Source organism: Anguilla rostrata, chromosome 12 (assembly GCF_018555375.3).
Source record: "Anguilla rostrata isolate EN2019 chromosome 12, ASM1855537v3, whole genome shotgun sequence".
NCBI classification, from domain to species: domain Eukaryota; kingdom Metazoa; phylum Chordata; class Actinopteri; order Anguilliformes; family Anguillidae; genus Anguilla; species Anguilla rostrata.
This window is the reverse complement of record NC_057944.1, coordinates 14,671,093-14,698,486: the sequence shown is the minus strand read 5'-3', so window position 1 is coordinate 14,698,486 and position 27,394 is coordinate 14,671,093. Positions and strand designations below refer to the sequence as shown.

At 40.2% G+C, this 27,394-nt stretch overlaps 3 protein-coding genes and 1 long non-coding RNA gene across 7 annotated transcripts; 1 reads left to right on the top strand and 3 right to left on the bottom strand.

The window, feature by feature from the left end:
* Window positions 1-159: 159 nt before the first annotated feature.
* LOC135236957 (succinate dehydrogenase [ubiquinone] cytochrome b small subunit B, mitochondrial-like) lies at window positions 160-7,671 on the bottom strand. 2 transcript variants are annotated; one of them, XM_064303607.1, is made up of 4 exons: window positions 7,527-7,671; window positions 6,308-6,418; window positions 5,177-5,327; window positions 160-1,978 (listed from the first exon to the last, which is right to left on the bottom strand). In XM_064303607.1, exons 1-4 carry the CDS (start codon window positions 7,573-7,575, stop codon window positions 1,813-1,815), a joined length of 477 nt encoding a protein of 158 aa, XP_064159677.1. In that variant the 5' UTR covers window positions 7,576-7,671; the 3' UTR covers window positions 160-1,812. The 2 variants fall into 2 exon arrangements, with proteins under 2 accessions (XP_064159677.1, XP_064159678.1); XM_064303608.1 differs by having other exon boundaries at window positions 5,177-5,324; window positions 7,527-7,670.
* Window positions 4,202-5,170, bottom strand: LOC135236960 (uncharacterized). The gene is made up of 2 exons (XR_010324720.1): window positions 5,039-5,170; window positions 4,202-4,999 (listed from the first exon to the last, which is right to left on the bottom strand). It is a non-coding gene; the product is annotated as an uncharacterized LOC135236960 (long non-coding RNA).
* Window positions 7,672-8,369: 698 nt separating the features above from the next.
* timm8b (translocase of inner mitochondrial membrane 8 homolog B (yeast)) lies at window positions 8,370-11,444 on the top strand. Its single transcript, XM_064303609.1, has 2 exons — window positions 8,370-8,612; window positions 10,900-11,444. Exons 1-2 carry the CDS (start codon window positions 8,502-8,504, stop codon window positions 11,065-11,067), a joined length of 279 nt encoding a protein of 92 aa, XP_064159679.1. The 5' UTR covers window positions 8,370-8,501; the 3' UTR covers window positions 11,068-11,444.
* A 58-nt stretch (window positions 11,445-11,502) lies between these two features.
* il4i1 (interleukin 4 induced 1) lies at window positions 11,503-19,482 on the bottom strand. 3 transcript variants are annotated; one of them, XM_064303606.1, is made up of 7 exons: window positions 19,446-19,482; window positions 16,383-16,597; window positions 16,164-16,276; window positions 15,718-15,919; window positions 15,120-15,194; window positions 14,297-14,433; window positions 11,503-14,021 (listed from the first exon to the last, which is right to left on the bottom strand). In XM_064303606.1, the coding sequence occupies exons 2-7, from the start codon at window positions 16,581-16,583 to the stop codon at window positions 13,256-13,258; spliced, it is 1,494 nt and encodes a 497-aa protein (XP_064159676.1). In that variant the 5' UTR covers window positions 16,584-16,597; window positions 19,446-19,482; the 3' UTR covers window positions 11,503-13,255. The 3 variants fall into 3 exon arrangements, with proteins under 3 accessions (XP_064159676.1, XP_064159674.1, XP_064159675.1); XM_064303604.1 differs by lacking the exon at window positions 19,446-19,482 and adding an exon at window positions 18,220-18,365; XM_064303605.1 differs by lacking the exon at window positions 19,446-19,482 and adding an exon at window positions 17,669-17,945.
* Between the last annotated feature and the right edge of the window lie 7,912 nt (window positions 19,483-27,394).

Sequence of the window (27,394 nt, the reverse complement as noted above, 5' to 3'; positions counted from 1 at the left end):
TTTGAGGTGGGGGGGTTAAATTTGGAAACCCCTGTTCAGCTGTTTTGGATCGTTATGGTTTCTTCTCTGGTCTCTGTCAAAAGACAGTTTGGCAGTTAGGTGTAATCACTATATCCAGAGGCATCATGCAGCAAGCTATTAAAATCCCAAATCAACCAGTCCATGAGTAAGACCAACTTTATTCTGAAGAGGGCTCCACTACATGTATAGTCAAGCTGCATGTACAAATTTGATAAAATAAATTAAATACATTGACTGGTGCAACGGTCTCAATGTCTGTCGGTTTAATTTTAGAATACAGCACTGAAATTAGGAAAAATGTGAAAGGGAAAACGTTTCTTTTCCATTTCTCCCCAATTACATGGCTCATTTCTAAACTGATCCAAAAGAACAGCACACAAAAAGCATTACCCACACGACCTCGAACATGGACGGTGGAACTTATCACAAACTGACATACAGTAGGACAAGTCTAAAGATATTTTTCATACACATTTTTTCATGAGCAGGTTTTCACAGTGAAGAACCAAAGGGGGGGGACTGCGGTCTTTCAGAAATGATTTGGTAAAAAAATGCTCAGATTTGTGCGTAACCTTGACCTAGGAATGTGCAATAAGGCTATCCACTGCTGAAACCTCCATGCCACGGTTCTGTGGAGCTGTGATCGGCCCTAGGCCCTGAATATGGGGGTTAAAAAAGCTCCAAGACCCAAATGTTTGCCAAGACTGCTTTCCACTTTCCATTATTTATTCGCCACACTGACCAGGGAGAACACAAAGGCGCTGAATTGATGTTACAATAAAATACATTACACATACCTCTCGCTAATGCTGGCTTAAGTTCCTGGCTATAAGAAAAAACTGTGAAGAGCAGCTTATATGCATATGCGTGTATTGCCATAGGTCACTGACACACCATAGCTCATCTTTATGCAAAATACAGTGTATATTTATTTAGCAGTAAGACAACGAGCACAAAAAGGATAACAGTGCAATAGTCAAATACTGCCCCCTCTGCCCATCTCCCGTCCCCTCCAGTCAGTCAAAACAACACAAACTACATGGGATCTCTGGTATCTTTGTGGCACATCAGCCTCTGGCAACTACCTGACACATACACCAGTGGTTTAAATTATGTACAGCTTATACAAACCACTTGCAATAGAAAACTAAACATGCAGAAAGCCTCTTAAAAATAAATTAAGGGGGCAAAAACCCAGTGGGAACAGATGCAGAGGCCTCTGAATACTCCAATTTCAGGGAAAAGCTGAATATGTTATCCCATATTTTTTTTAACTGCAAGCATTCGGTTGGTTATTAAATTGGTTATTAAATTCCACATGACACCAGCTTTAGTAAGGTTTCTTTGCTGGGAGGGTGAAGCCTGTATTGAATATTGGCATTAAACCATTTTTATGCACACAGAAGAGCTGAATGATTACTTCTTCATATGTAAAGTTTAGAGTTAGTGTGTTACAGTACAGATATGGGGGTCTTCCTCTCATCCCAATCATACATCACAGATGAGCTGGAAGACAACAGCGGTATGCCAGAAAAGGACCTGGAACTCCTGCTGTGAACCTTCATAACTTAAAATTAAAAACAAAATTTTAAGGGAAAAGAAATCAGAAATGCTGGATCAACATGAATCACAATGAAAAATAATTGCAGATCACCGTTTTTTTCCCTCCCCCCAACGAAACGCATATATTTATAGAATTTACACATAATCCCTTGAATGTTTACAATCAGCTGGAACGGGATGGCGCGTGTCCTCGTCCCAGCCTGCTTTGCGGCCCTGCCAGTCCATCGTTTACAAGCTCCACAGCATGGCCACGGCCTTGCAGATGCCCACGTCGTTGTAGTTGAAGTAGCAGAGGCCGGCGAAGGTGACTGCTGACAGGCAGAGGAGGCCGGTGTTCGCCACCTTTATCTTCAGATCTCCATGAACATAGTCCGTTAGCACCTGGCCAATGCCCCTGTCAACAGACCCCCGCAAGTCGCGATTAGTCCGCAGATAATCCAGCCCCCCCCCACACACAAAAACAGCCTGGGCCAATCAAAAACACATAAAAGGAGAAATTTTATGACAAAAAAGTGAAAAGTCCAGAAAGTGAACGATTTCTTTCAGTTCTGTGGCGATAACCTATCTTTAAAAAAAAAAAAAACAGAAAAAAACAGCACAACTAAGCATTTATATTATCATTCACAGGGAACAAAGATCCTAAAAGATATACCAGTGAAAACTGATTTGCTGTGCCGATTGCACTACAGGAAAAGCGCTCATCGATTATTACATTTTTCTAGACATAGAAAACACAAAATGGAATGGACCACATGAAATGGATGTATAGGCCAGATTCTACTGAAAGATAAAGGAAATCCTTAGTGCAGTGGTTCCCAGCCTCGGTCCTGGGGACCTCCTGTGTATGCTGGTTTTCGTTCCAAGCACGGCTGCAATCCCAGAATTTTAGCAAGATGTTAATTTTTCTTAAATATGTGCTTACAAAAAAGTGTGGACCTATGGCCACTAGAACTAGACATTTGGTAGATAACGAGGAATTTGAAGACAAAATAAATAATAAACAGCCAAGCCGGCACTGTGTTAATAATTTTAACAAAAAATTATGAAAGAACTTAAAAACATGTTCAACAAACTAATTAGGAGCATATTGATTCATGTCAGTCTTTAAGCTGACCTGCTGAAAAACTTCTCTTTTTATGCAATTTATTCAAGTTTGCAATATAGCATAATAAGCACAATATGAATATGGGACTTTTATTCTTCAAGGCATGCATGGCTATTTCTGAAATAATGTGGCTTAAGAGGGTAAATAACCCTCTAGACTAAATTAAGAAAAATGAACAGCTTGTAAAAATACTGGGATTACAACTGGTTTGAAGAAAACCAGCATACACATGGGGTCGCCAGGACTGAGGTTGGGGTCCACTACCTTAGAGTAATGCCCACTTAGAGAATTAACTCCGGACATGATATGGATTACACTGACCACAGAAACATTCACTTAGTGGTCAACTATCATTACACTGAGAAAGATTAAGGGGTAACCAATGACACACATGCATTTTGTTTTAAATAAAGCTAATCAAAATTGGAACTTTGTGAAAATTGTAACCAGGCATACTGTACTGAGAAAAAGTCAGAGACCACCCTTTAGTTTATTCAATTTCCAGTCAAATCAGCCATTCAGTGCAATCTTCAAAAGGGACTAAGTACACACCTCAGATGCCTTGTAGATTTCTTTGTCATGTGCAACTAAAATGGCTAAAGGAGATATGTATGAATTAGATAAGATAATTCAACTCGATAAGGAAGGTGAAAGTCTAATTAAAATAAGGAAGGGAAGAGAGACTCCTAGCAACCATGCAAGAACTGGTAGACCACCAAAACTATCACCATCACAACATGAGATACAGTAAAGGGCGGGGGGGGGGACTCAACTCTTCTTATCTTACGCTTCATATCTGAACAAATCCACAGGTGCTTATGTCAATCCTTCCACTGTGAGAACATACGTCAATGCTATGGGTCACATTGAAAAGTAAATAAACTACTAAGAAAAGTAAATAAAAAGAAAATTTGCAGTAGTACACTGAAATTGGACACCTGAGGTGTGGAGGAAGGTTTTGTGGACCGATGAGTCTAAATTTGAGATTTTCTGAAGTAAGAGAAAGCCGTATGTACGCTGCCAAAGCAATAAAAGACTCCCGGAACCATGTCTACAATCATCAGGCTAGCATGGTGGAGGATCAGTGCAAGTTTGGGGTTGTATAACAACATGTAGAGTAGGTGATTTGGTTTCGATTGAAGGCATCACGAATGCTGAGGAATACAAACAAATCTTGCATATCATGAAATACCCCCTGGACAATGCCTGATTGGGAGCAAATTCATTCTACAGCAAGATAATGACCCCGAGCACACTGCTGAGAAGACCAGTCTGCTAGTGTTCACTGACCATTGAAGCTGTTTGGGATTACTTGAATCGAGAGAAGCAGAAAATGTAACCAACGTCCAAGGCTGAACTTTGGAGGTTTTAACAAGAAGCATGGAAAAGCATCCTGGCACATTTCTTCAAAAAACTCAAAGCAAGTCTCACTAAAAGAATGGAAGCTGCAATAAAGGCAAAGGGTGGACACACCAAATCCTGAAAGATATTGAGATTGTACAGTTGTGGAGGTTTTTGTTCAATTTTCTGTTAAATATACATTTGTTGCATTATTTTCTGACACTCAAAAATACATAACCTGTACTTATTGGCTGTCCTCACTGGAAAGTAAATAAAAGAAAGGGGTGTTGCTCACTTTTGCACAGTACTGCAAATCACTACTTAAAATAGAGGTGTCAGTTAGGTCAGCAGTTCTGAAGAGTCTCAACGTTCCATTGTAAAGCTCAGAGGAATGAGAATCCCTTATAATTTTTTGACAGCGTCTTTTATAATTCAAACAAGGACTCAAGTCAAATCTTACGCAAGAAGGTGTTATAAACATAAGTAACCCCCTATCCACAGTGAAGCTACCGTAAAAACAGGTAAACCCCAATGCATAGTCAAGGTGCAATAAATAAAGGTAAAGCCATACGTGCAGTTTAGGTGCTATAAACACGGGTAAAGCCATACGCACAATTTAGGGGTTATAATCACAGGTAACGCCCTATGTACAGCGAAGGTTCTATAAACACAGGTAAATCCCTATGCACAGTGAGGGTGCCAAGATAAGCACAAACATCCTGACCTCCACAAACCCTGGGATCAATTTCATCAGCAAGGGATATGAACAATCTTGGATGGATTCTAATAGCAGTTTTTCAACTTCACTATGAGAGCATCTGCCTGTGTAGACTTGTAATTTATAGGTAGTGAAGACTTAATGGAGAATGTGGAGCGTGAGGGCAATGCACTTTAAGGACAACACTATAGTGCTAACGGACCTGGACATGTAACAGACAGTGCAAGTTCAAATCCCAGGTGCGAGACTCCCTCGGTACTTCTGAGAAAGGCACTCTCTCACTTCCTAACCTGAAACTGTAAATCTGCTGCACTGCAAAAGGGGAGTATTTGAATACGTAAGCTGTGCAAGTTGCTTTGCTGCCAGATGAGGGCATCTCCTAAGCAATGAAGGCCAGTTCATAAAGGAGTGCTGCGGAGTTCTCTTACCAGTGGCCATGCAGAGTGAGCGCAGCTGCCAGAGAGTAGTCCACAACGGGGCCAGGGTACAGGTAGGCGACCGGCCCCAAGCCCAGCAGGAGTATGCTCACAACACGCTCCCCTGTCCAGTGCAGAGATGCTGCCTTGGACCCACTTGCTGCTGTGTGCCAGAGACAGCAAGGGTTAAAGGAGCAGAGGAGTCAGGCAGCATGCAGCTTCCCCATCCATCACTGAATAGACCAAACAGCACCCCCTAGTGGTAAACAGACTATTTCTAAACTGCATTAGAAGAAATACATATCAGGGACACTGAAACCTGACCATTGAAGCCAGCAGCACTGGTGGCTTTCATTCCTTTCATCTATTCAGTGACTGACTTAAACCTGGGACACCAGGTGAGTGGGATCTACAGCCAATCGATTAAGTATGAGGACTAAAATAAAACCAGCGGTAATACTAGCTGCTAGCTTCAAGGGTCAAATTTGAGAATCCCTAATGTAGATCTTTGCAAAAGCATCAAGTGTCTGGGCTGTGTTGAAGACAGCAAAAGCTTTAAAAACCCCTTTCCCAACTCAGAAATGTATATTTCCAGAGACTTCTTACTAAAACTGCTGTATAGTACGACAAGAGTTCTTCAAACGTTACACAGGTGACACCGATTTCTTAATGCCACTTACTGCTTCTGGTTAGACCTACGGTTCCAACACACCACCCTGGGCATGGCAACCAAACAGGAGCAAATGCATATATATATATATATATATATATGTATATAAAATGTGTGCACATGGTGCACAATGCAAAGAGCAGCAAAAGGGGAAAAAACATTTGCAGCTAGAACACACCCTTATGAAGAATATTCAAAACAAAGTCAATGGCACAAATGCATAGAACAGGTTCCAACAAACAATTCAGAGCTGTGTGGCACTTATATTGCAAATAGCACACTATGGCACCGCCTGGAGTTTATTACATTCTTATATTACAACTAAACAAATGCATGTGCTTGTACCAGTGCATCATCTTATGACTGGAAAAGTGCCAAACGGTAGTCAAAATCGTCTGTATATGTGATGATTACAGAGTATATACAAGATGGCTCCGCACAGTGGTGTAAGACAGTACTCAGGCAAGACTAACCGTATTGAGGAGGAGACACATGTATTTGCGCTGCCAACAGGGAGGGGCGATCACTGCTCTGGTTATGAGCCACCAGAGGTCGGACAAGGAGAGAATTTCTGAGAAACAGAGCTGGGGAGGGGGGAAGAAACACGGACAGTGACTTTTACGGCTCCGAACAAAGTGTCAGTTTCCTCCGATTTCAAAACGCGACCATTTCACAACCGAAAGATATCAGTGCTACAGATCTAACTTACGTGAAAGGTCGTTAAGCATACGCAATTTCAATCAAATAAAACTATTAAAAATAACATTTGTTAGCAGAAAGGCTGGTTAGTTTTTTTTTTTTGGTAAAGTGAACCAAATAACATTAGCAACTCATTTACAAATAACCTAAAAATAGCAATGGTTGCACAGATGTTAGCTAGTCAATTAATTTATTTAAAGTAGCTCAAGAATTCCTGTAATATAAAAAAACAGCAGCAGCAGTCCGTCAAACCTTCAAAATCGATATCACCTGCTGCTTTGAAGGAACGTAACGGTTTTCAAGTAACCTTAGTACTAGCATCACTGAAAAGCAGGCGTCATGAATAAGACTGTATAGAAGCATAGCTTTACCGTGGGTGTTGTCTGCACAACTTAGTTATAATTAGACTAACGTTAACTAACAAGAATGGGCTCGATTAAAATGGCTATCTACTTAACGTGCCTACCTGGAATTACGGGTAGACTAAAATACTGAATCTCTGTCGAATTTAAAGTCTAGTTAATCGCTAGCTTGCTGGCTGGTAACTAAGATTGATAAAAAGTGAGTCACTGGGCGAGGTGATGGCGCAGTGCCGGGAGTAGTGAGCGATGCAATATCAGCTACATTAACGTTAGCTGCATTAAATTAGCTTCTTTGCCATTTTTGCTAGTCTGACGGAATATTCAGCTAGCCAACTTGCATTACAATACTTTAATTTTACAGTATCTAGCAGCTCATAACCAGCTAACAATCTGTCACGAGTATTTTCCGACAGTTCGCCACAAAACGCGTCAGTTTGAACTTGAAACGTCGTCGCCTTAGCAAGCTAGCAACTATTTAGCCTGCTAGGCTAAATTCCTCAATGAAATCCCACCGTAACTAGCAAGCTTCTATGGTTAATTTACGCTAAATAGTATATCCATTTTCAAGTGTGCTGATTCCAGTTGACAACCCAACTACACTGTACTAAAGACAATGTTAAAGATAACTCACGTTTAACACCTCTGTGACAGACAGAACTTAACCTGACAAGCGCCGCCATGGTGTAGAAAAACCATCCAAGGTCACCGTGTTTACCCGGAAATAGTTGTTGAAACTCATCTCCAGCGCCACGAATTTCCTCAAAGATCGTGTATTTGTTACAGACGTACAATCCGTATGGTGATACAACATGACAGGTGGTCTGCACCAAGATGACGTTACTTTGGCCCTTTAAACAGCTTCCTCCATCCTTATCAATTTGACACTGGCATTAATCCACATAACGTGTATGATCTTCAGCAAAACCCTCTCTGGGAGTTTAGTAACACTTCAATTGTAACTGGTGGCAACCTTTACACATTATTGATCTCCTGTATGTCTCTTAAATTTTTCAACCAATCAGCCAGTTGTAACTGTAATTAAAATAATTCATCACTCATTTGGTCAATCATTCGTTTTAACTAATAATTTAGGCCTAAATCCTGAAAAATGACATCACCAGTAAACATACTATTAAATTAAAGTGATTACAGTAATAATTTTAGTCATACATTTTGTGTAATCTAGTGACAAAATATGATTAAATATGCATTTATTCAGTCAGCAACATTTTGCCATACTCAAGCTGCTTTCAGCTAGAATTGGTCTTATAATGCATCTATTTAAAGTGTCAGAAAATAATCAGAAAATACTTATGCCCACAAACAGAAGTTCAAAGAGCAAGATGTCGATTGTGGACTATATTCCACTCGATGGACGGCAACACTATTCATGGAAGATGAAAAAAGAAGCGTGCACTAAAGTAACGTATCTTCTGTTGTTCCGTGTCTTTGTTCCTCCTTCTGCAGTTTCCGGCATAGAAACACACGTGGGTTAGGGGGCAAATAAGGATAGCATACGACTTGATGAGTTGTAGAAGGTCATTGCTTTTCATAAAAAATAATCGTCGAGTAGTGTGAATAATCCCAATTAGCAATACAGGGTGACATGGCCGACTTCAACTCCGGTTTTGATTTAAGTGCCTCTGAAAAGGCCGAGGCTACAGAGCTTCAGAAGATGATTGCTATCGAACAACAGAAAGCGCAGTTTCAGGCGCAGGTATGGGTCGACTAGCTAAACAGCTGTTATCCAGCGATTAGTGTATTTTTCTTTTCAGTTAACGTAATTCGTTAGCGCTAGGCATCTAGCTACATTATTATTGTTTAAACAGCTAGTTGTCCAGTTTATGTTTGTATAAGTAACCGTAATAGTGATAACATATCTATGTTTCCGCTTACCTCGTTTTTGGCTGGCTAATTGGCTATCAAGCTAGGGAAGGCCTAATGAAAACTATTATTTTTGCCTGATAATTTTTGGAATTTGATCTTTACAACCAGCTATTATATATTAAAGAGACTGTACTATTATGCCAAATTCTATCATAATCACTTTGCAAATCTGCATCATAACTTGTGATTACTCGCACAGATGCAAACACGTAGGGCCTAATGATAATTGATTTGTGAGTAATAATATTTGCATGCGTGCAGCAGAGTTTGTAGTTCGCAAAAGTGTACGTATTATTTGGAAATGTATAATTGTAGCGAACTACATGAATGCATGCGCGGTGAATAAAAATTATCCTGTGTATGAAAAGCCTGTGCCGACGTCCGTCTGCGTGCTGTGAGTTTTGACGGTATTTTAGTGACCATACCATAGCCAGCTAGCTGATAAGTCAGGTCGTTGGATAAGAGCATGTTTTTGCTATCATATTTATCTTCATACATTTTATTCTTGCCTGCATACAATAACAATGTCGCTGATCTGCCTCGGCAATTACGTCCATAGCGTATCTTCATTTTATTGACGACTGTTCTGCCAAATATTATTTTTGGAGAAGTGAATCATTGTTTTGGGGGTATCTAAATACAAAATGCAAGCTGTTATGAAACTGTTGGAGTGGTAGATTTTTAAAGCAATTACAGCTATATCGCCCTTGACGAGACTGGAACTATGGGGGAAAGCAAATTGTGCAGTTGTTTGTGCAGTCTGAAACCAGCAAACAGCGTCTTGCCCACAAATAAAATATTGAACCTACAATAAAATAAACCTCAGGCAAATCATTCAGTTGCAGTTAATGGAAACAAACAGGTGGGCAGTTATCTAAAGCCTGAGATAAAAATAGTGATATGCACTTCGTGCATTTCCTGTGGTAAGACTCCTAAATTGTGAGATGCCTCACAATGTGAGCTGTGATAACATTGTCAAGTACAATGTGTATGGCTTTATACTTCACAAGACCAATCCAGATGGGCCTCCCTTCATTCTAGAACAGATACAGACTGGCTTAAGCAATCTCTGGTCACAGAACCACTGCTGGTGTGTAGTATCGTTGGAATGGTTCCATCACCTCTATTTATTTTATTTGTTTATTTCGAAGGGACAATGGACAGTCGGTAACTGCCCTGGAATGATCTTAACAGCTAAATTTAATCTGTAGTCCCTTGGCAGGTAGAAAGGTGGCAGATTTACAATAAATATGTGCAAGCAGCAATTTACAGTAAGAATAAAGGTAAAAGGTGTGTACCAATGAACTGAAACAGAAAAGAAAAAGAAATGTGGAAAAATATAATTATAAAAAGTATGTAGCATATAATTTGACACATGCAATTAAGGCTCCAGAATATTATATATATTAAAAAATAAGCAACATACAAGAACATGTAAACAAAGAAATTCTTGTAGACAGAAAGTACTGGATAATTTCAGGAGGTTCATAGTTACAAGATTGACTAAATTTCCACCAGGATGTTAATTGTCAATTAAAACAACCAAAAGTAAAATGTTTGATACAGCTGGGTATTGCGTTCCAATTATTTGAGGCTCTAATGGAAAAAACAGATTGGCCAAATCAGTGGGCCTGTATTGCACCACACTGTTGCCTTTGGTGGAGGCTCTTGTTTGCCTGGTATTGTCTGAACACAGTGAAAATGCATTAGACAGGCATTTGCAAGATAAATTTGTTCAACAAAAATAAAAATATAAAATTGTACTTTGAAATTATATGACAGCGGTAATATGTAACTTGCTTTTTATCCAGAACGTCCAGTGTTTTTGTTGTGCAGAACATATACAGGCTTAAGGATAGTTTTAAAAAAATGTAATATAATTTTTTTTAATAAACAGTAAAGGACCTTTACAGGACCTTAATATCCTGTAAAGATTGAAATGAGACTACATGAGACAACAGGCTCCATTGTCTTTAAACAAGTTCAGCTTACAAAATCGTAAGATCAATAGTGCAATATTCCTTCCTTAATAATCCCAATTAATGTATTTAAATGGCCCATGTGGATCCCTGACATTTTAAATGGAGCCTTTTGGACTTTTCTCTCTCCTGTCACAGGTGCACAACTTCACAGACGTGTGCTGGGATAAGTGTGTGGAGAAGCCAGGCTCGAAGCTGGACTCACGGACTGAGACCTGCCTCGTTAGCTGCGTGGAGCGCTTCATTGACACCACCCTCACCATCACCAACCGCTTCACACAGATGGTGCAGAAGGGGGCACACTGATCCATCCGTGCGTGGCCAAAGCTCACCGACTCAACTCTGAGTCTAAACGTGTGCTGCACTTGGGACCTCACTTCGTAGGGTCATGGACTCTTTCTAGAAATACGATCATGACCCCTCATGCTTAATGTTACCAAGAGCAACAATGAATATGGTTATGAACCGGCATATTTCTTTCCGTTCTTCAAACATGTCTGTACCTCTCCTTTTGGGACAGAACATCCTGTGACCCTCTGTGCACGGATTGATGTGTGATGTAGATGTTTGTTCATGTTTTTATGTTGGAAAACATTTTATCGCACTCCTTGCTGCCATAATGCTACATGTGTTGAATGTAGCAAAAAATGTAAAAAGAATTAAAGCAGTCAATGCAGTTGCAACCGTTTACAGAGTAATCAGTTGAGGGAATCGGATGTTTAATTTTTTTTTTTTTTTACATTTAAAGGAATCTTTCAGGTCCTGTGATTTGTGTGTACACATTTCTAGCTGTATTAAAACTTTTTAATATTTTATTTAAGTAGCTGGTCATATCCAGTCATAAGTGAGGCTGGTTGGAAGAATTCCAGGGGACACAGTTCTACTTAGTCAATCTTGCTCCTTTTCAGAACAGACAGTTACACAAAGCCACATCAGATCATGATTCCATTCCATTCATATGGCATATCCATGAATCTAAGTGTTCTGGGAAAAAAAAGCATTCAGTATCACACATTCTTGTACCGTGGTGAGGTGTGTCTGGCAGTGGTGATTTAATGCAATTTTGTAATCAGTGTTTGTGTCGATGTGTCCTCAAAGTGGAGCCAAAGACACAGAATTAATTGTCTGGTCCCTAACCAGTTTTCAGGAAGGCCTGCAAGGATTTTCCGGCTTTTGTCTCTACATGTGGCTTACCAACATGTGTGCTAAAAGTAATATTACCTTCATTGATAATGTGGACCTTTTTTTTTTTTTTTTTTTTTTGCAATCTCAACAGTTGGGGTTCTGCTGCGTTTTATATACAGTAGAACTATTGATACAATTGTAAACCCATCTCCCTTTGCCACCTTTGAGCCCTCCAGATGTGTGGGAACGTATTGAGCTTCTTAAAGAGAGAATCAGAACTCATGTCATCAGTTAATCATAATAGTTTAATGGAAATCTCGGCGTTCTTCGTTTAAAAAAAATGCAAACTTGGAATTGGTTATTTATGATTAATTCTCTGAAATTATAATCCATATAAACTCCATCTTAAATGTGAAACCTACTAGAAGTTTGGAATTGTACAACATACTAGAAATTATTACTTTTTACTATTCATAGTTAGGATAGCTTTTTAAGATATTAACAATCACTTTTAAAGCTCTGCATCGCTTAGCTGCTGACTGCAGTCAGACCTTCAGTGCCTTAGACCATGAAATCAGTTTGAATCAGCTGAGAAGTATCTCCTAAATGTTAAAAAAATAAAGTAAAATCAGAAGACTGAGCCTTTTGCTGAATTCCTTACCTGAGGTCACTAAACGTGCACTCTTTCCTTTCGCTGCATTTAAGACCAAGTTATAGGCTTAATGGTGGATGGTGGAAACTCAGAGAAGCAATCGCTTTCAGCTGGCTCATTGAGAAAGAGGTGAGTGTATACCCTTTGCCTGAATTCCTAAAGAAAATTATCCACTTTGTACAAATTGTGTTTATGGATATATATATAAGGCTGTAAAACCGCACACATTTTTTGTTAATGGATTTCATATATATATAAAATATTATGCAAGCTACATATTCCTTAAATACAATGATCTGGATCAACTGGCATTAAAACTGGATGAATACCAACAATAAAATTATATCCTACATTCTTTTGTCAAGGTTGTATAGTACAAGAATCAAATTCATAGAATGATGATGTACCTTATGTTTCGTTGCTTGAGTGCACTACTTTGTGAAATCACACATATCTTTACATAATGCAATCCAGGTGACAAAACCTAAGTGTTTACATTTAGAAATAACTTGACAAAAGCACCACATTCCCTCCAAACATATAAAGTTGAAACATTTGCATAACAGTATTGCTTTTTCTGAAATTCATTGACTAATTCCACCAATTCTGACATTGTTTTTTCAGTCAAGTACTGCCAGTTTTGTTCCCCTAGCAGTCTTCCCTCCAGCCAGGTTCTCCCTGTGCCTTCTGGCTTTGAGTGTGCCACACTGGCAGTTGCTACTCCCTGAGATTGTTTATGTTTTTTGCAGCTCTTATCGCTGATTTTATGGCAGTCTCAATCCAGCCATGGGGCGTGGCTGTGTGCTCTCCAGCAAAGTGGATCCTGTGCTCTTTCTTGAAAAGGTCATTAGCGTAGCTAGTGTGTTGAAATGGGGTATAGATGGCAAATGCTCCTAGGCTGTAGGGGTCCAGGCCCCATTTCTTCACCACGCCCCCATTGTAGAGGCGCCGGATGCCCTCGCCGTGGATTTTCACCAGGTCATTCAGCACCACCTCCTTCACCCTGTCATCAGACATGCCCTGGAAGAGGGTGGAGTCATCCGAGCAAGTGTAGGAGGCCAGGATTGCGCCCCCAGTGGTGTTGGTGAAGTTGTGGCTGGGATAGTAGATGAAGCGGGACGGCAGGTCCGTGATGCTCTTCCCACCCCTGATGCCTTCCTCCTCCCAGAACCTCACACTGAAGCTCAGCACCACCTTGGTGGAGCTGGCGTAATGCACAGACCGCAGGGCCTCCATCTTTTTGGATGAGAGTGGAGGCTGGAACTCAATGAAGAGGGAAGCTTTAGCTGTGGCTGTGACCAGGGCGTAGTCGACCGTCAGGTTGGTCAAGGCGGCGGAGTTGTGCTGGTCCTGGTAGGACACGTTGACGTGACTTTCCGTCTGACTGATGCGCCTGACTGGGGAGTTGAGGAGTATGGTGCCTTTCAGAGTCTCGTAGAATGATCTTGGCAGATGGTCGAAACCGCCAGTGACCTCATAGTACCTGGAGAGCAAACAAATAATATTCTCCACTGTTCTTCCTGGAAAATCAGGTGTCGGTTGTTAGTGAAATTAAGTTTAACACTGTGAGTGTAACCCTGAGCAAAGGTAACATCTTAAAGTTGACATTTCTATATCCAGGTCTGTGAATGGATAACATAAAATGTGATTGATGCATAATATTGATGTATCAAGCAAATACGTTACATATTGTGAATGTGTATGTTTCCTATTTGTTTGACATTCGGAGAGAGTATCCAGTGATGTGTTTGTACTGACGTAGTATTGTCGTTGATATCGGCCTGGATATGCAGAGATTCTGTCAGCGCTGTGTAGAAGAAACTGTTTTCATTCAGGAGATCGCCAATCATCTGCAGTGCTCCAGGGCTCAGGCGTGCCTCTTTCACCAGGTACTCCTACAGGCGAAAATGAGAGCTGTGTTGGTAAAATGGTAATGGTTTTGATCCACCAAGCTTAGGTGCCCAGTTTAACTGCTGCTGAAATACGATGATGAAACAAGGGGGAAGACCATTGCTTAGAGGTAGAAAAATACTTCTAACCCCTTCTGTATCGCCAATTTAAAAAATATGAAAATGATACACCCAAACTAAAATGCTTACAATTCTAGAACCCTTTTGACTACAGGCATAATATGTTCTTCTGAAAGGTAACCCTTGGGAGTCAGAATTACTCTCAATGTTTCTGAAAGAAAACAAGTTACATGAACTCAAACACAGTGGAAGTTTAGAGATAGAACTTTGAGTTTTAACACTTTCAAACGGTATATTGTGTAACCAGACTGATTGAAAGTTTCACCATTAAAAAACATAATCAATGCAAATAAACTGCGGCCCGAATATGGCCTGGTGTGACTTAAGGGGTTAACTTAGAATTGCTAATGATGATTTATGAGCTGGTCATGCATGTCACAATATGCATGCATGTCATAATAGTCACTGTATTAAGTCAACTGCATTGCCCTGCAAAAGCGATGATGTACCTGGTCATAAAGTAATAAAATAATTCCAATCCGTGTTATAGCACAGAAACAACAGACAAAATAATTATTTCCCCCAGAGGAGTAATGCGTCAAATGTTTTACCTTAACAGAGTAGGAGTCATATTTTTCCAAAATTTCTGTGCAGTTATTGCCACTTTTCTTCAAGTCATCTCTAATCTGTAAACAATTAAATATGTGTTACACAAAAAATGTCACGCTATATTGATTAATTTTCCCCAATATACCAGGATAATGCTAACAGTCATTGTTTTTAATGTGTCTAATACATGCAGAACAACTGTACAACAGGGCTATTCAAATGGCAGTCTGAGGGTCTGATGTGGGCCACCATATTATGTACTCTGGCTCCAGTTAGCACTGAGGTGGGGGAAAAAAATATTCTTTAGATGCCTCATATGTGCAGATCTGCTTTTGCATACATTATACTATAGACAAATAGTAAGGCAAGTTCTGTTAACACACATTTTCAGTACCACATACTCAGATTGTTCTATACCTCACAGTGGTAATGTTTTTTTTTTTTTTTTACCATTTAGAAAAAGAATCTAGCTCCCAGGAAGCAGTTGAAGAGCCATGATGTAAGCTATGTTGTGTGAGCTAAAAGTTGTGTAAGTCGCTCTGGATAAGAGCGTCTGCAAAATGCCTGTTAAGCTATGGTTTTCTCCATGAAGAAACTCACCTTCCACAAAGCAATGCTGAAGAGCTCACTGGCTGACTTCCCACGCTCCCACTCTTTCAGAGGGTAGTTCAGTGCATCAGGGTTATTTTTCACTTTGTACGTCTTCATTAACGCGCCATTAATGAGATAATATGTGTTGATGTCGTCCTGGATAAAAGGGTTCAGTTGGACGCCCATCTTTTGAGTGAAGTTCAGCAGGATTCTACAAAATGCATTGGTTTTTGCTTAGTCTCCCCAGTAATTTTGTTTTCATATAAAATATGTATACCATTATTTTACTCATGTATAGCTATATTATCCTACATGTACACTTCTCCTTCGTCAGAAAGTAGCCTATATGCTACCCAGGAGGGCATGTTTGTTTGAGAAGAAACCTCAAGCTGAACTTTGGCTGAGCTAAAATTGAGGCAGAACATTCAATCACTTGACATAATGGGTTATGCTACCTGTGAAAGCTGGGTATCCTCATAGCACCGAACTCAGCATACCAGCCTCCCCACTTATCCCTGTACGTCTCCACTCTCCCGCCGATACGCCCGCTGGCTTCAACTATCGTCACCTTAGAATCAAACCAAAGCAGTTCGCGTTACCTTCATCGTTTAGTCAGTACATTCTCGTTAAAGCGGGTCCGTTAAGAACTCCGACTTCGTGAGATGAAAAGGTACCTTATGACCCGCCCCTTCCAAGAAGTGAGCGGCCGTCAGACCTGCGATGCCTCCGCCGACTATAGCGATGTGGCGTGGTGTCTTTGCATGGGGAAGACCTCTCTGCACAATGTTAAGAATCTCATTGTAGTCTTTATCGATCAGGCACTTGAAAAGGGGGTCGTCGATGTCCGCTTTCGCCCTCAGAGCCACGACCAGCATGGCAGCAATCGTTACTACAAGAAAAAAAGACAATACTTGCTATGTAGGTGTTATTTAGTAGTTAGCCTATCATATTTGTAATGAGCACTATGTATTGTGTAAGTATAAACTGATTAGCTTCTCGTTGGAATGAGGTAGTGTTATTATTTATTTTTATATCAGTAACACTAAGAAATGTTATCTTTAATGGGCTGTAATCACTTTTCCAATAAAGGGACGAACATATTTCAGGGAAATTACACGACTAGTGGTTATAACATTAAGTATGTCACTCATTTCCTCCCGATAAGGCTGTTCATTAAAAATTCCAAGGGACTTTCTGGATCACGGGTTAAGTCAGACACGTCATGTAGCCTACTACACAGTAAAATGTCCAGTGTTGATTCAACTCCAAAAGTGTTAATTCAACTCTTAACAGATAACATTTGATCTCACTCTGGAATGTGGGGCCAAATGTTATCTGTTAAGAGTTTAAGTGACACTGGTAGAGTTGAATTAACACTGGACATTTTACTGCGCAGTCTTCTTAAACTATAAAATAGCCTTAAACAAAGGTTATTCCTCCCGCTTTACATAAATTAATCAATCCAAATCAACAAACGAATCAAAACAGTTACAACCTTATAATAATAATTCACATAGTTTTTTTATGTGATCTATTTAAAATAACGTTTAAAAATAACTCGCAGCATCTACTCCGCTGCATGACTCATGGACACATGCGCTGACTTCTGAATCCAGACGTTCTGCGCCTTGGTTTAATTCTGACTAAAACTAATCGTAGGAAAAAGAAACTCAAACTCGAAATCGAAACCGAGGAATGTTTGGAGAATACAATGGATCCGCTTAGGCTGTATCTCAATCTGACATCACAGAAAAAGATACTCATTTATTTTATAACGTAGTCTATAGTCTACAATCTAAAACAGAATCGCCCTACGACTTATTGGACCACAATTTCATATAAAATCATACAGAAGACCCTCAAAAACTTTTGAATTAGTAAGTAGCCTACCATTAGCCTGTCATTTGACCAATTATAGTTATGTGGGCTACCGGCGCGTAGGCTATTTGGAATGACTTACCTGGGATAGATTGTAACCAACAAACCAAATATGCCATGAAATCTGCTTGTATAAACACAACTATTTTTCAGTAGGCTATTTAGTTGTCCTTGGAACTATATTTTATGAAGCTGTGGTATAATGCGTTACCCCAGGCAGTCAATCCTTAAATAGCCTAATTGATGGATGAATGCGTGGAATCACAGACATACCGAAGACTTTTCTGTTAAGAATAAAATACTTTCCCACACAAGCTTAAGGGTCAGCCTGACTGAACTGATTAGATTAGCGAGGTTCAACCATAAAAACCCCATCATAGTATTATCACATGGACAAAACAGGTGTGAAGCCGTGCTTTATTTGTTGTCTATATTTATTTAGAACTGATTCGATATTGGCTGTCTGTGCTCGTGTAATTAAGGAATAAAATGGTGAAACGCTAATAAGAATAAGAATAAGACTAATACATTTCACAAAAAAGCATCGATCGGCTATATTAGGAGCTATAACATATGTAGGCTATTACGCTTAATTCTGGTAAATTTTACAGCATGTTGCTGTAGGTTACTTACGGAGAGTGGTCTTGGCCATGTTCATGGAGCTCTTGTACAATGAATCCGGAATCGCCATCCTCCTTTTTATGCCTCCGATCGATGATAGCAATCACGAGCCCCGGCACAATTTGAAACTAAGCAAGGTACTTCCCGGTTTAAAATAAATAGCGTATTCAGCAATACCATATGTGGGAATTTTCTTTATCTCCTCGTTCATAAGAAGCGAACTCTGACAGCTTCTATCACTGTCCATGTTCGTTAATTTGTTATCCATTATGTTTTCATACATTAATGTTAACGGATTTTTTTGGAATATGACCTCCATCATTCTAAGGACAGCTGGTCTGATGACAGATCTCTCTTGTCTTTAATATATTTTAAATCACATCCAACAAGTTGTCAAGGCTATTCAGTGTATTATTATAGTGTTCAAAGTATGTGAATGTGTGCATGTGTGTTTAATATTTATTTGTGTTTCAACAAAATTTATAATGACCTGTTTTCTATAGTTTGCATGTTAATTTGAAAAAACTCAATACGTTTTTTAAAATGAAAACTGAGAAAAAGGTTTTGGTTAGACATGCTAACATGTCTCTAGGATGTGTGCACTCAGTGAAATTCCCAGGTCCATTACACAATGATATGAATATATTATTCACGGGCCTGGGACAATAGTATTTAGCAGAAGTTCACAGAGTATTGCCTCCTCCTCTCAGTGCCCATGACAATGTACCTTATCCCAGCCACCCCCCCCCCCATCCCCCCCGAGCAAGACATTTTTTAAAGTGTTCATCTTTGAACATCCAATCCTGCTTCCACCATCAGGGACCTATTTTACAGATGTGTTCAGTACATTCACAAGTACTTTGATTATATACACGATATGGATGTTCAGGAAAGAAGTCAAATGAAACAAAAAGTGATCTATTGTGGGATTCATGTTGTAATGAGGAATTGAGAGACTTCCATAAAAATGTATTGCACACACTGTAAATTCCTCTGGTTTACTGGAAAGTCCAATCTGAATTCTGTTTACCAAGGCATGCTTATCCCCTATAGTGTGCTATAATATGCACTGTAATGATTTCAGTTATTCTTTAGGGAGTCCAAGCCAGCCTCCTACACAGTTCTTACTGTATTATGTCTGGAACTGCTGTCGTAGCTGTCAATTAACTGCTGTGCCTCCAGTGCTAGACAGTGAGCGCTATGGATGAAGCCATCCATTGGGAGCACTGTAGACTTACCTTTAATTCAGCCCTTGGCAGATAGTTGTTAACAGTAAAAGAAGCTCAGCCAGGCCCGGATCTAGACTGCTCAGATTGGGGGGGCAATTAGAAATTTGGGGTGGGCACCTTTTCACCTTGTTGAGCTGTTTTCCTAGTTTTAATGCACAACTGATGTGTCTGTTCTTAAACATTACCACTCTACATACAGTTGCACGCAAAATTACTCAAAATTATTTGCACACGAGGAATAGGCTAAAATTTTAATAGAGAAGTATCAGAGGTGTGAGCACTAGCACTTACTTGAGCCTCAAAATACTGACTTCTAGGGGTAGAAAAATTTAGCACATGAACATTTTCATATTTCAGGTGGACCTTGGACAATGAGTCGGAGCCGCAATGTCAAGGCCAAGAGGCGCCACCTCCCACCCCAGTGACCATAGACTGTAGCCCCTACTGTAGCTTAGTCCTCTGCAGTAATCAGGAAGTGACGCAAATTGTACCTCATTGTATCACAACAAATGTTATAACAGTGCCCAAATGACACAATAAATCATGAAATCGGCCCATGGATAGTCATAACACAAATAAAATACACATATTGTGACTATTTGTTCTTGTGAGAAAAAATTATTGACTTTGTATTTTGACTGCATCTGTACCACAGACTTACATGGAAACGGGATATGGAAACACCTATACTGGACTCAACCGTAGTGGCGCTAGTGAGCAACGCCTCTCAACAAGACCAGGAAGTGAGCTTCAAAAACGAAGTCTGGTTTTACACCCAGGTGTTACGCTCGATGTATGCACCGAGGGGCCTGGGGGCCCTAATGGTCAACTCACACTGTAAGCACCCGGGGGCCCTAGTGGTCAGCTCACGCTTTAAGCACTGAGGGCCCTCACACTGTAAGCGTTGAGGGGTCTGGGGGGCCCTAGTGGTGAGCTTACGTTTTAAACACCAAGGGGCCCGTGGGCCCTCACATTGTAAGCGCTGAGGGGTCTGGGGAGCCCTAGTGGTTAGCTCATGCTATAAGCACCCAGGGGCCTAGTGGTCAGCTTGCGCTGTGTGCACTGAGGGCCCTGGCATTCAACTTCCTTCGGAAGTCTTGGGCTACGCACCGTGCGCGGCCTGAGGCTTGGAGGCCCCCTGGCAGTCCGAGGCCCCGGGGCACTGGCCCCACTGGCCCTGATATCAATGTTAGCAAACTGCCAAATGTTAAATACTGTTCTAGTTTGCTTGCTAGCTAACAGTAACGTTAGCTAGCTAGCTAGCTAGCTAGCTATTTATCTAGTAAACTAAACCAATACCAGCAAAGATCCTTATTCAACACAACACTACAACAAACTACAGCAACAATAAATTAGAAATTAAATTTTAACAAGAATAAGCTTTAATAAGAATGAGCTAATATTCCTCCTCCACTGTCACAGGTGACTACAAATGCCCCGCAGAATATCGGAGTTAAGGCATCTCTGTTGTTTATTGTTTATACTGTTGGAGGTAAGAGTGCTTGTCTGACAGTCGGAGGGTTGCCGGTTCGATCCCCCGCCCTGGGCGTGTCAAAGTGTCCCTGAGCAAGACACTTAACCCCTAATTGCTCCCAACGAGCTGATTGGTACCTTGCATGGCAGCCTTTCACCGTTGGTGTGTGAAAGGGTGAATGAGTGGCATCAATTGTAAAGCGCTTTAGATAAAAGTGCTTTATAAATGCAGTCCATTTACCATTTACCATTTTGTTCTGTCCAACCAGCAAATCAGAAATCAGGAAATTCTGACGGGGCGAATGAAATAAAAGTGATTGGCAGATTCAAATGGCGCAGAATAAAGTTGACCAATTGGGTGGGCACAGCAGAAATTTGCCCTCTTCTAGATCCGGCCCTGCACCACACTCCAGAAAAGAACTGCTTTGTCTCAGTGTTTCAGTGGCAGTTAGTGCAAGTGTTTGTGGGGGGAAATGGTTAGAACCATTCAGATAAATTAGATTAGAAATTAGAAACTTAATTGTTGACTCATTTCTTAATTTTTATGGGAATAGCACAGTATTATGGACAATATAATACCAGTATCGTTGGCTCTACAAATGCAATATTTCCTGAGAAACAGGTGAACCATTCCTGATGCCACATAGGTAAGCCACACCCAAAGTTTTGCATTGTTTGCTCAACTGCAAGGCTCTGGGCTTTCTACAAAAAAATAAATCAATTAATTACTGCCAGAACAAACTTTGTGACAATGCACTTGTAAATATGTGGTATAAAAAGAATTACAAATTAAAAATACTTTACTTTATATATTTCAGGTTTTAGTGTGATAGATCTTTTAATGGAAAATACATGCTGGCATTTTCCCCTACCCCCATCCGCAATGCATATTCTTTTTTATTTTCAGTCTGAATCTTAAATACTACTGTACCAGTTGAAGCCTGCAATGACCAAGATGGTATTCAAATTGTGCAAGATCATAAAAATTATTGCTGATCAACATTAATTATTGCTGATTATTGCTGATGGGGGTAGGCATTTTCCCCTACCCCCATCCGCAATGCATATTCTTCCACTTTCAATCTGAATCTTAAATACCACTGTACCAGTTGAAGCCGGCAATGACCAAGATGGTATTCAAATCGTGCAAGATCATAAAAATTATTGCTGGTCAACAGCCTGGCGGTATGCAAGTACAGCAGCTAAAAGCACTGCTCACTGAAATGGAGCTAGAACAGCTGAGGCTGAGGAGATGGACCATGCCTCGAACACTGCACTTCTGCTTATCCCCTATAAGAAACCTTTCTGCCCACCACACCTGTTCTTTATTTCTCATTTACGTGCTCTACCCTCCTACCCCTCTCTCCCTGTATATCTCTGTTTTTCTCCATCTCCAGTAGGCCCACATATGCAAGCATCTGAAACACTATGCAACGGTATCTACTTCCTTCAATGATTGGGCAATGGCCTGAGTCTCATAATTCTTGAGTTTATGAACTCACACTTTGGTGTGATTGCTTCAGGCAATATTTCAAATATCCTGCATCAAGTGTAAAGTTTAGGAGCTCTGGAATACACTGTAGGACAATCAGTGTAGATGTATTCATTAGCAGTGGTAAGGTAAACAAGGTATATTAATGAACATGTTTACACTATTACAATCTTTTGCCCCCGGCTTTGCTAGCGACAACGGTGTTATTTTTTTTTTTTTTACATATGACCATTTTATGTTCTTCATGTCTATCCACATCAGTTTTTTCCCCTCAGGTGAGAATGCACTGCTTGAGTACAATCTAATACAGTACTTGAGTACATGCTATACAGGCTCATTATTGCCGACATGGCCAACGTGCACAGAGCTTGATTGACAAAGCCTGTGTTCACTTAACAAGTGGATTAGCACCTTTGCGATATCGGTCAAGCCTGAATTGTGGTTGTTAGGCTTTCTGAAGCCAGCTATCGTACGGAAACCCTGGGTGTGTTATGATTTTTTCGTAGCATATCCCCAGGAGCTTTCCACTGCTGTGAACTCAGAGAGGGTAATTTTTGATCCTGAGGACAACAGCAGGGTTAAATGAACTCTTAAATTGTACATATGGCCCATACTGGACTCACATAAACTCGGTTAGAGTTGAATGAACGCTGGAAATTTTACTGTGTACCTAAATTTATTTATTTATTTATTTATTTGTTTGTTATCATTTAAAAAATATATTATTTCTAATTTAAAGTGAAACTAAATTCCCTTTATTCAGCATTTTAGAGTGAAGTCCATATTTTTGTATTGTCTTTATCACATAATTCATAAAAAGTAAACTCAGCATATGACAGTATCTATCACGGAGAATGTTTGTTAATTCCTTAATCATTATTTTTTCATTCATTATTTTTATGGATTATGATCTACATTATTCTAACAAGTGTTTTCTGGTGACTGAGCTCTCTTCCCTTTCATATATTTTCAGTTACATCCCATAAGTTGTTATGACTATTCAGTGTATTATATATAGTGTTTAAAGTATGTGTGTGTGTGCATGTGTGTTTAATATTTACTCTGCTCTGCTTCGGGTGTAACTCAGACCCAAGCCGCACTTATTGCTGCAGCATCCTCTCATCGCTTCTGGGGGCCATTTCCCAGGCAAGCATGCAGAGCTGGGGCATTTGCTCTTGCCCTGCAGAGAGTTTGAGGAGACCACTGCAGCCACATCCTGCACCCACTGTTTCATATGCATAAACCACCCAGAAGCTCTTACTCTCACTTTCCCATGGGGAGATCTTTGTGTAGGCATTCAAATCGCAGATGGCAGAAAGTCAGGTCACAATAAAATTTCAAAAACAGGTTCTGTCTTTTCAGGTGTTTTCTTAATTCCCTCTGTGCTTCCTGAGGTATGCTTGTATATAATCCCAATTTTTTAAAACCTGTTTCTCCCTGTCATATCCCTCGTGTTTCTCATGTTTTGTGTTTGCCTCACGTATCATGTCTTTTCTCACACAATCTTTGTTCTCTGTTGCAGTGTAGGGGGACTCTCGCCCTCAGCCCCAGCATCTAGACTAATATGACTTACCTGCACTCTCCGCATTCCGCAAGCTTCCTCTCCTGCATTTATTCTCGGCTCACCCACAGATCTTCGCCAGATCATTGTCTCAGCCCGTCTGATACTCCACGTCGGCTTCACGAAATTAGTCCGAAATAATCCTGTGCTTTTCTGTTCTTGTTCTCAGATCCGTGTACCTGCCTGCTTCCCCTTCACTGCCAGTTACGGATATATAGATTATGGATTTTCAGGAAAGAATTCAAATGAAACAAAAAGTTCTCTCTTGTGAGATTCATGTGATAATAAGAAACTGAGAGACTTCCACAAAAATGTATTACACACATTGTAAATTTCTCTGGTTTACTGGAAAGTCCAATCTGAATTCTGCTTACCAGGGCATGCTTATCCCCAAGTGTGTACTATAATATGCACTCTAATGATTTCAGTTCTTCTTTCATTCTTTAAACATTTTTATTTATTTATTTTGATTGATTTACCTGATTTTGATCTCTAAGATTTGAATATTCTCTTGGCAACTGGGTACTCACGGCAGGCTTCAACTGGTATTGGGGTTTTTAAGATTCAGACTGAAAGTGAAAGAATATGCATTGTGTGTGTGTGTGTGTGTGTGAGTGTGGCATGCTATGCCAGTGTGTATTTTCCGTTAATGGAAAATACACGCTGGCATACCGTACCACACACATGCAATGCATATTTTTTTCACTTTCAGTCCTAATCTTAGCAACAGGTTGTAGCCTTCACAGTTGACATCAGGGATTACAAGCAAGAGGTAATCAGAAGTTTGTGAACAGAAGAAACATGAGGCATGACTTACTTTCCGACCCCTGGACTTTCCACCTCCAATGTGGGGACCAAGGTGTGGACCCAAGTGCAGGCACCCAAAAGCAGGAACCAGCATAAATAGAGAAACAGTGATTTAACAAAAATATGGATAGGTATAAAAACAAACATGGGTACAAGGATACCTAAAAATAATTGGAACTAGAGACTAGAGCAGGGGTAGCCAATCTTATCCAAAATGGGCTAGTGTGGGTGATAGTTTTTGTTTTAGCCCAGCACTACAACAACTCATTCAGCTAATCATGGTTTTCGATTTAGACCTTGGTACATAGAATCAGGAGTCTTATGGGCCTAAACAAAAACCTGCATCCACACTGGCCCATTTCAGATAAGATTGGACTCCCTGAGACCAGGGGCTGGTTGCCTTTGGTGGCAAACAGAAATCATTACATTCTTAACTTCCTTTTGCACCTATTTTATTTGTGGGGTTTGCCTTCATTGTTTCCCACAAATGACTGTTAGGCTAGAAGAAACATTTCACTCATTATAATTTTGTATAGATTGCTTCTTATAATATAAGATGTTAAACAATTAATGCAAAATAGTAAAGAATCTAATTCTGTTCTTTGAAAGAAATATTCATGCTTTGAATAATAACACAATGTCTTGGATTTCTATCTTGTTTACCCACTAAGCTCTTTGGAATTCCATCCATCCATTATCTATGCCCACTTATCCTTAGCCTATCCCAGTGTGTACTGGGCGAGTGGCAGGAATATACCCTGGACAGGCCGCCAATCTATCGCAGAGCACACACACCATTCACTCACACCTATGGGCAATTTTGAGTCTCTAATCAGCCCACCTGCATGTCTTTGGACTGTGGGAGGAAACCCACACGGACACAGGGAGACACATGCAAACTCCACACAGAAAGGCCCCAAGCCGAGATTCGAACCCACAACCTTCTTGCAGTGAGGCAAAAGTTTTACCCACTGCACCATCATGCCGCCTTCTTTGGAATTCCATTCAATAAATATATTTTTTTCATCTGTCACAGGTGGCATGTAATATTCTCATTTACAGTTTCATCACTTATATTTATGATTTATGTTATATATTGCATTATATTACAATCACTTGGCAGACACTCTTATCCAGAGCGATGAACACCCAGTATAGGCCTAAAATATACTTCGATTAACTTTTGACAATATAAGTACAATATTTTTTCACTTTATCTTTTTTTCTATTTTACATTAATCAGTTCCCGTGCCTTTGTGCTCTGGTCTTGTTTTGTGTCTCACCTGTTTTCCACTCGTGCACACAAGGATTGAGCTAGTGCAGCCCTCACTTATTCTACCACTGATTGGTCATTCAGCGCTTGAATGGAAAACAGGTGAGACGTGGAAACAGGTGGAGGAGAATGGAAAACAGGTGGTGTCATTCTGACCAAGGCTTTGCTGGGGGTATCACTGATTGATCCTGAATACCATTATGGGACATATCCAAGGAAACCCAGACAGATGATTTGCTTGCACTACCATGACAAAGCCATTGCATTATTGCACTCAATAGAGGATAATTATTAATTGTAACTCCGTATTTATCCATTATATATTTAGAAGTGTTCAGGTTTTTTATTGTCCAATATCTGTTATGTCACCTCACTTTGAGATATGCCAACCAAGGTGACAATTCTCCTATTTGAAAGAAAAGGAGGGTATTTTGTATATTAAGACATATTTGTGTACTCAGGACTTCAGAACATTCTCTTTCTGTTTCTATCAGTGAAACTTGAGGTGATCTCACTTTACAGAAATAAGAAGAATACTAATGATTGCTATTAAGCAAAAACAAATAGTTTCATTGCTTTCTTTTGAGTAAATATTTTACTCCTAGAAAATTTTTAAAATCTACTAATTTGGTATATCCAGTCATATTTCTAATTGCACAAGGACTGGGGCGTATGCATAGCAGACCCTGTGTGGTGTCCATTTCCTATCAGTGCCCACGCTAGGGGATTATTGCTTTTATACCAGCTGTGGCCCAGCTTGAAGATGTAGTAGTTTCCCTGTCAGCTCTAAAAACACTAACTACACAAAGTCTGCTCTGCGCCAGGCATAACTCAGACCCAAGCTGCTCTTATTGCTGCAGCATCCTCTCATCGCTTCTGGGGGCCATTTCCCAGGCAAGCATGCAGAGCTGGGGCATTTGCTCTTGCCCTGCAGAGAGTTTGAGGAGACCACTGCAGCCACATCCTGAACCCAGTGTTTCATCTGCATAAACCACCCAGAAGCTCTTACTCTCACTTTCCCATGGGGAGATAACTGCGATGGCATTCAAATGGCAGAAAGCCAGGTCACAATACATTTCCAAAAACAGGTTGTCTTGTCAGGTGTTTCTTAATTCCCTCTGTGCTTCCTGAGGTATGCTTGTATATAATCCCGATTTGTTTACCTGTTTCTCTGAAATCATATGCAATGTGTTTTGCTGCATTTTAACAGCTCATTATTTTACCTTGTTTGATACCGTATGGATTCATGCGTTCACTGCAAGTCCATCAAGTGTTGAGAATGGAGATCTCCCGACACATCACTGAATGCATATTCTGTGGAAATGAGCAGAACTCTCAATGTAGAATTTAAA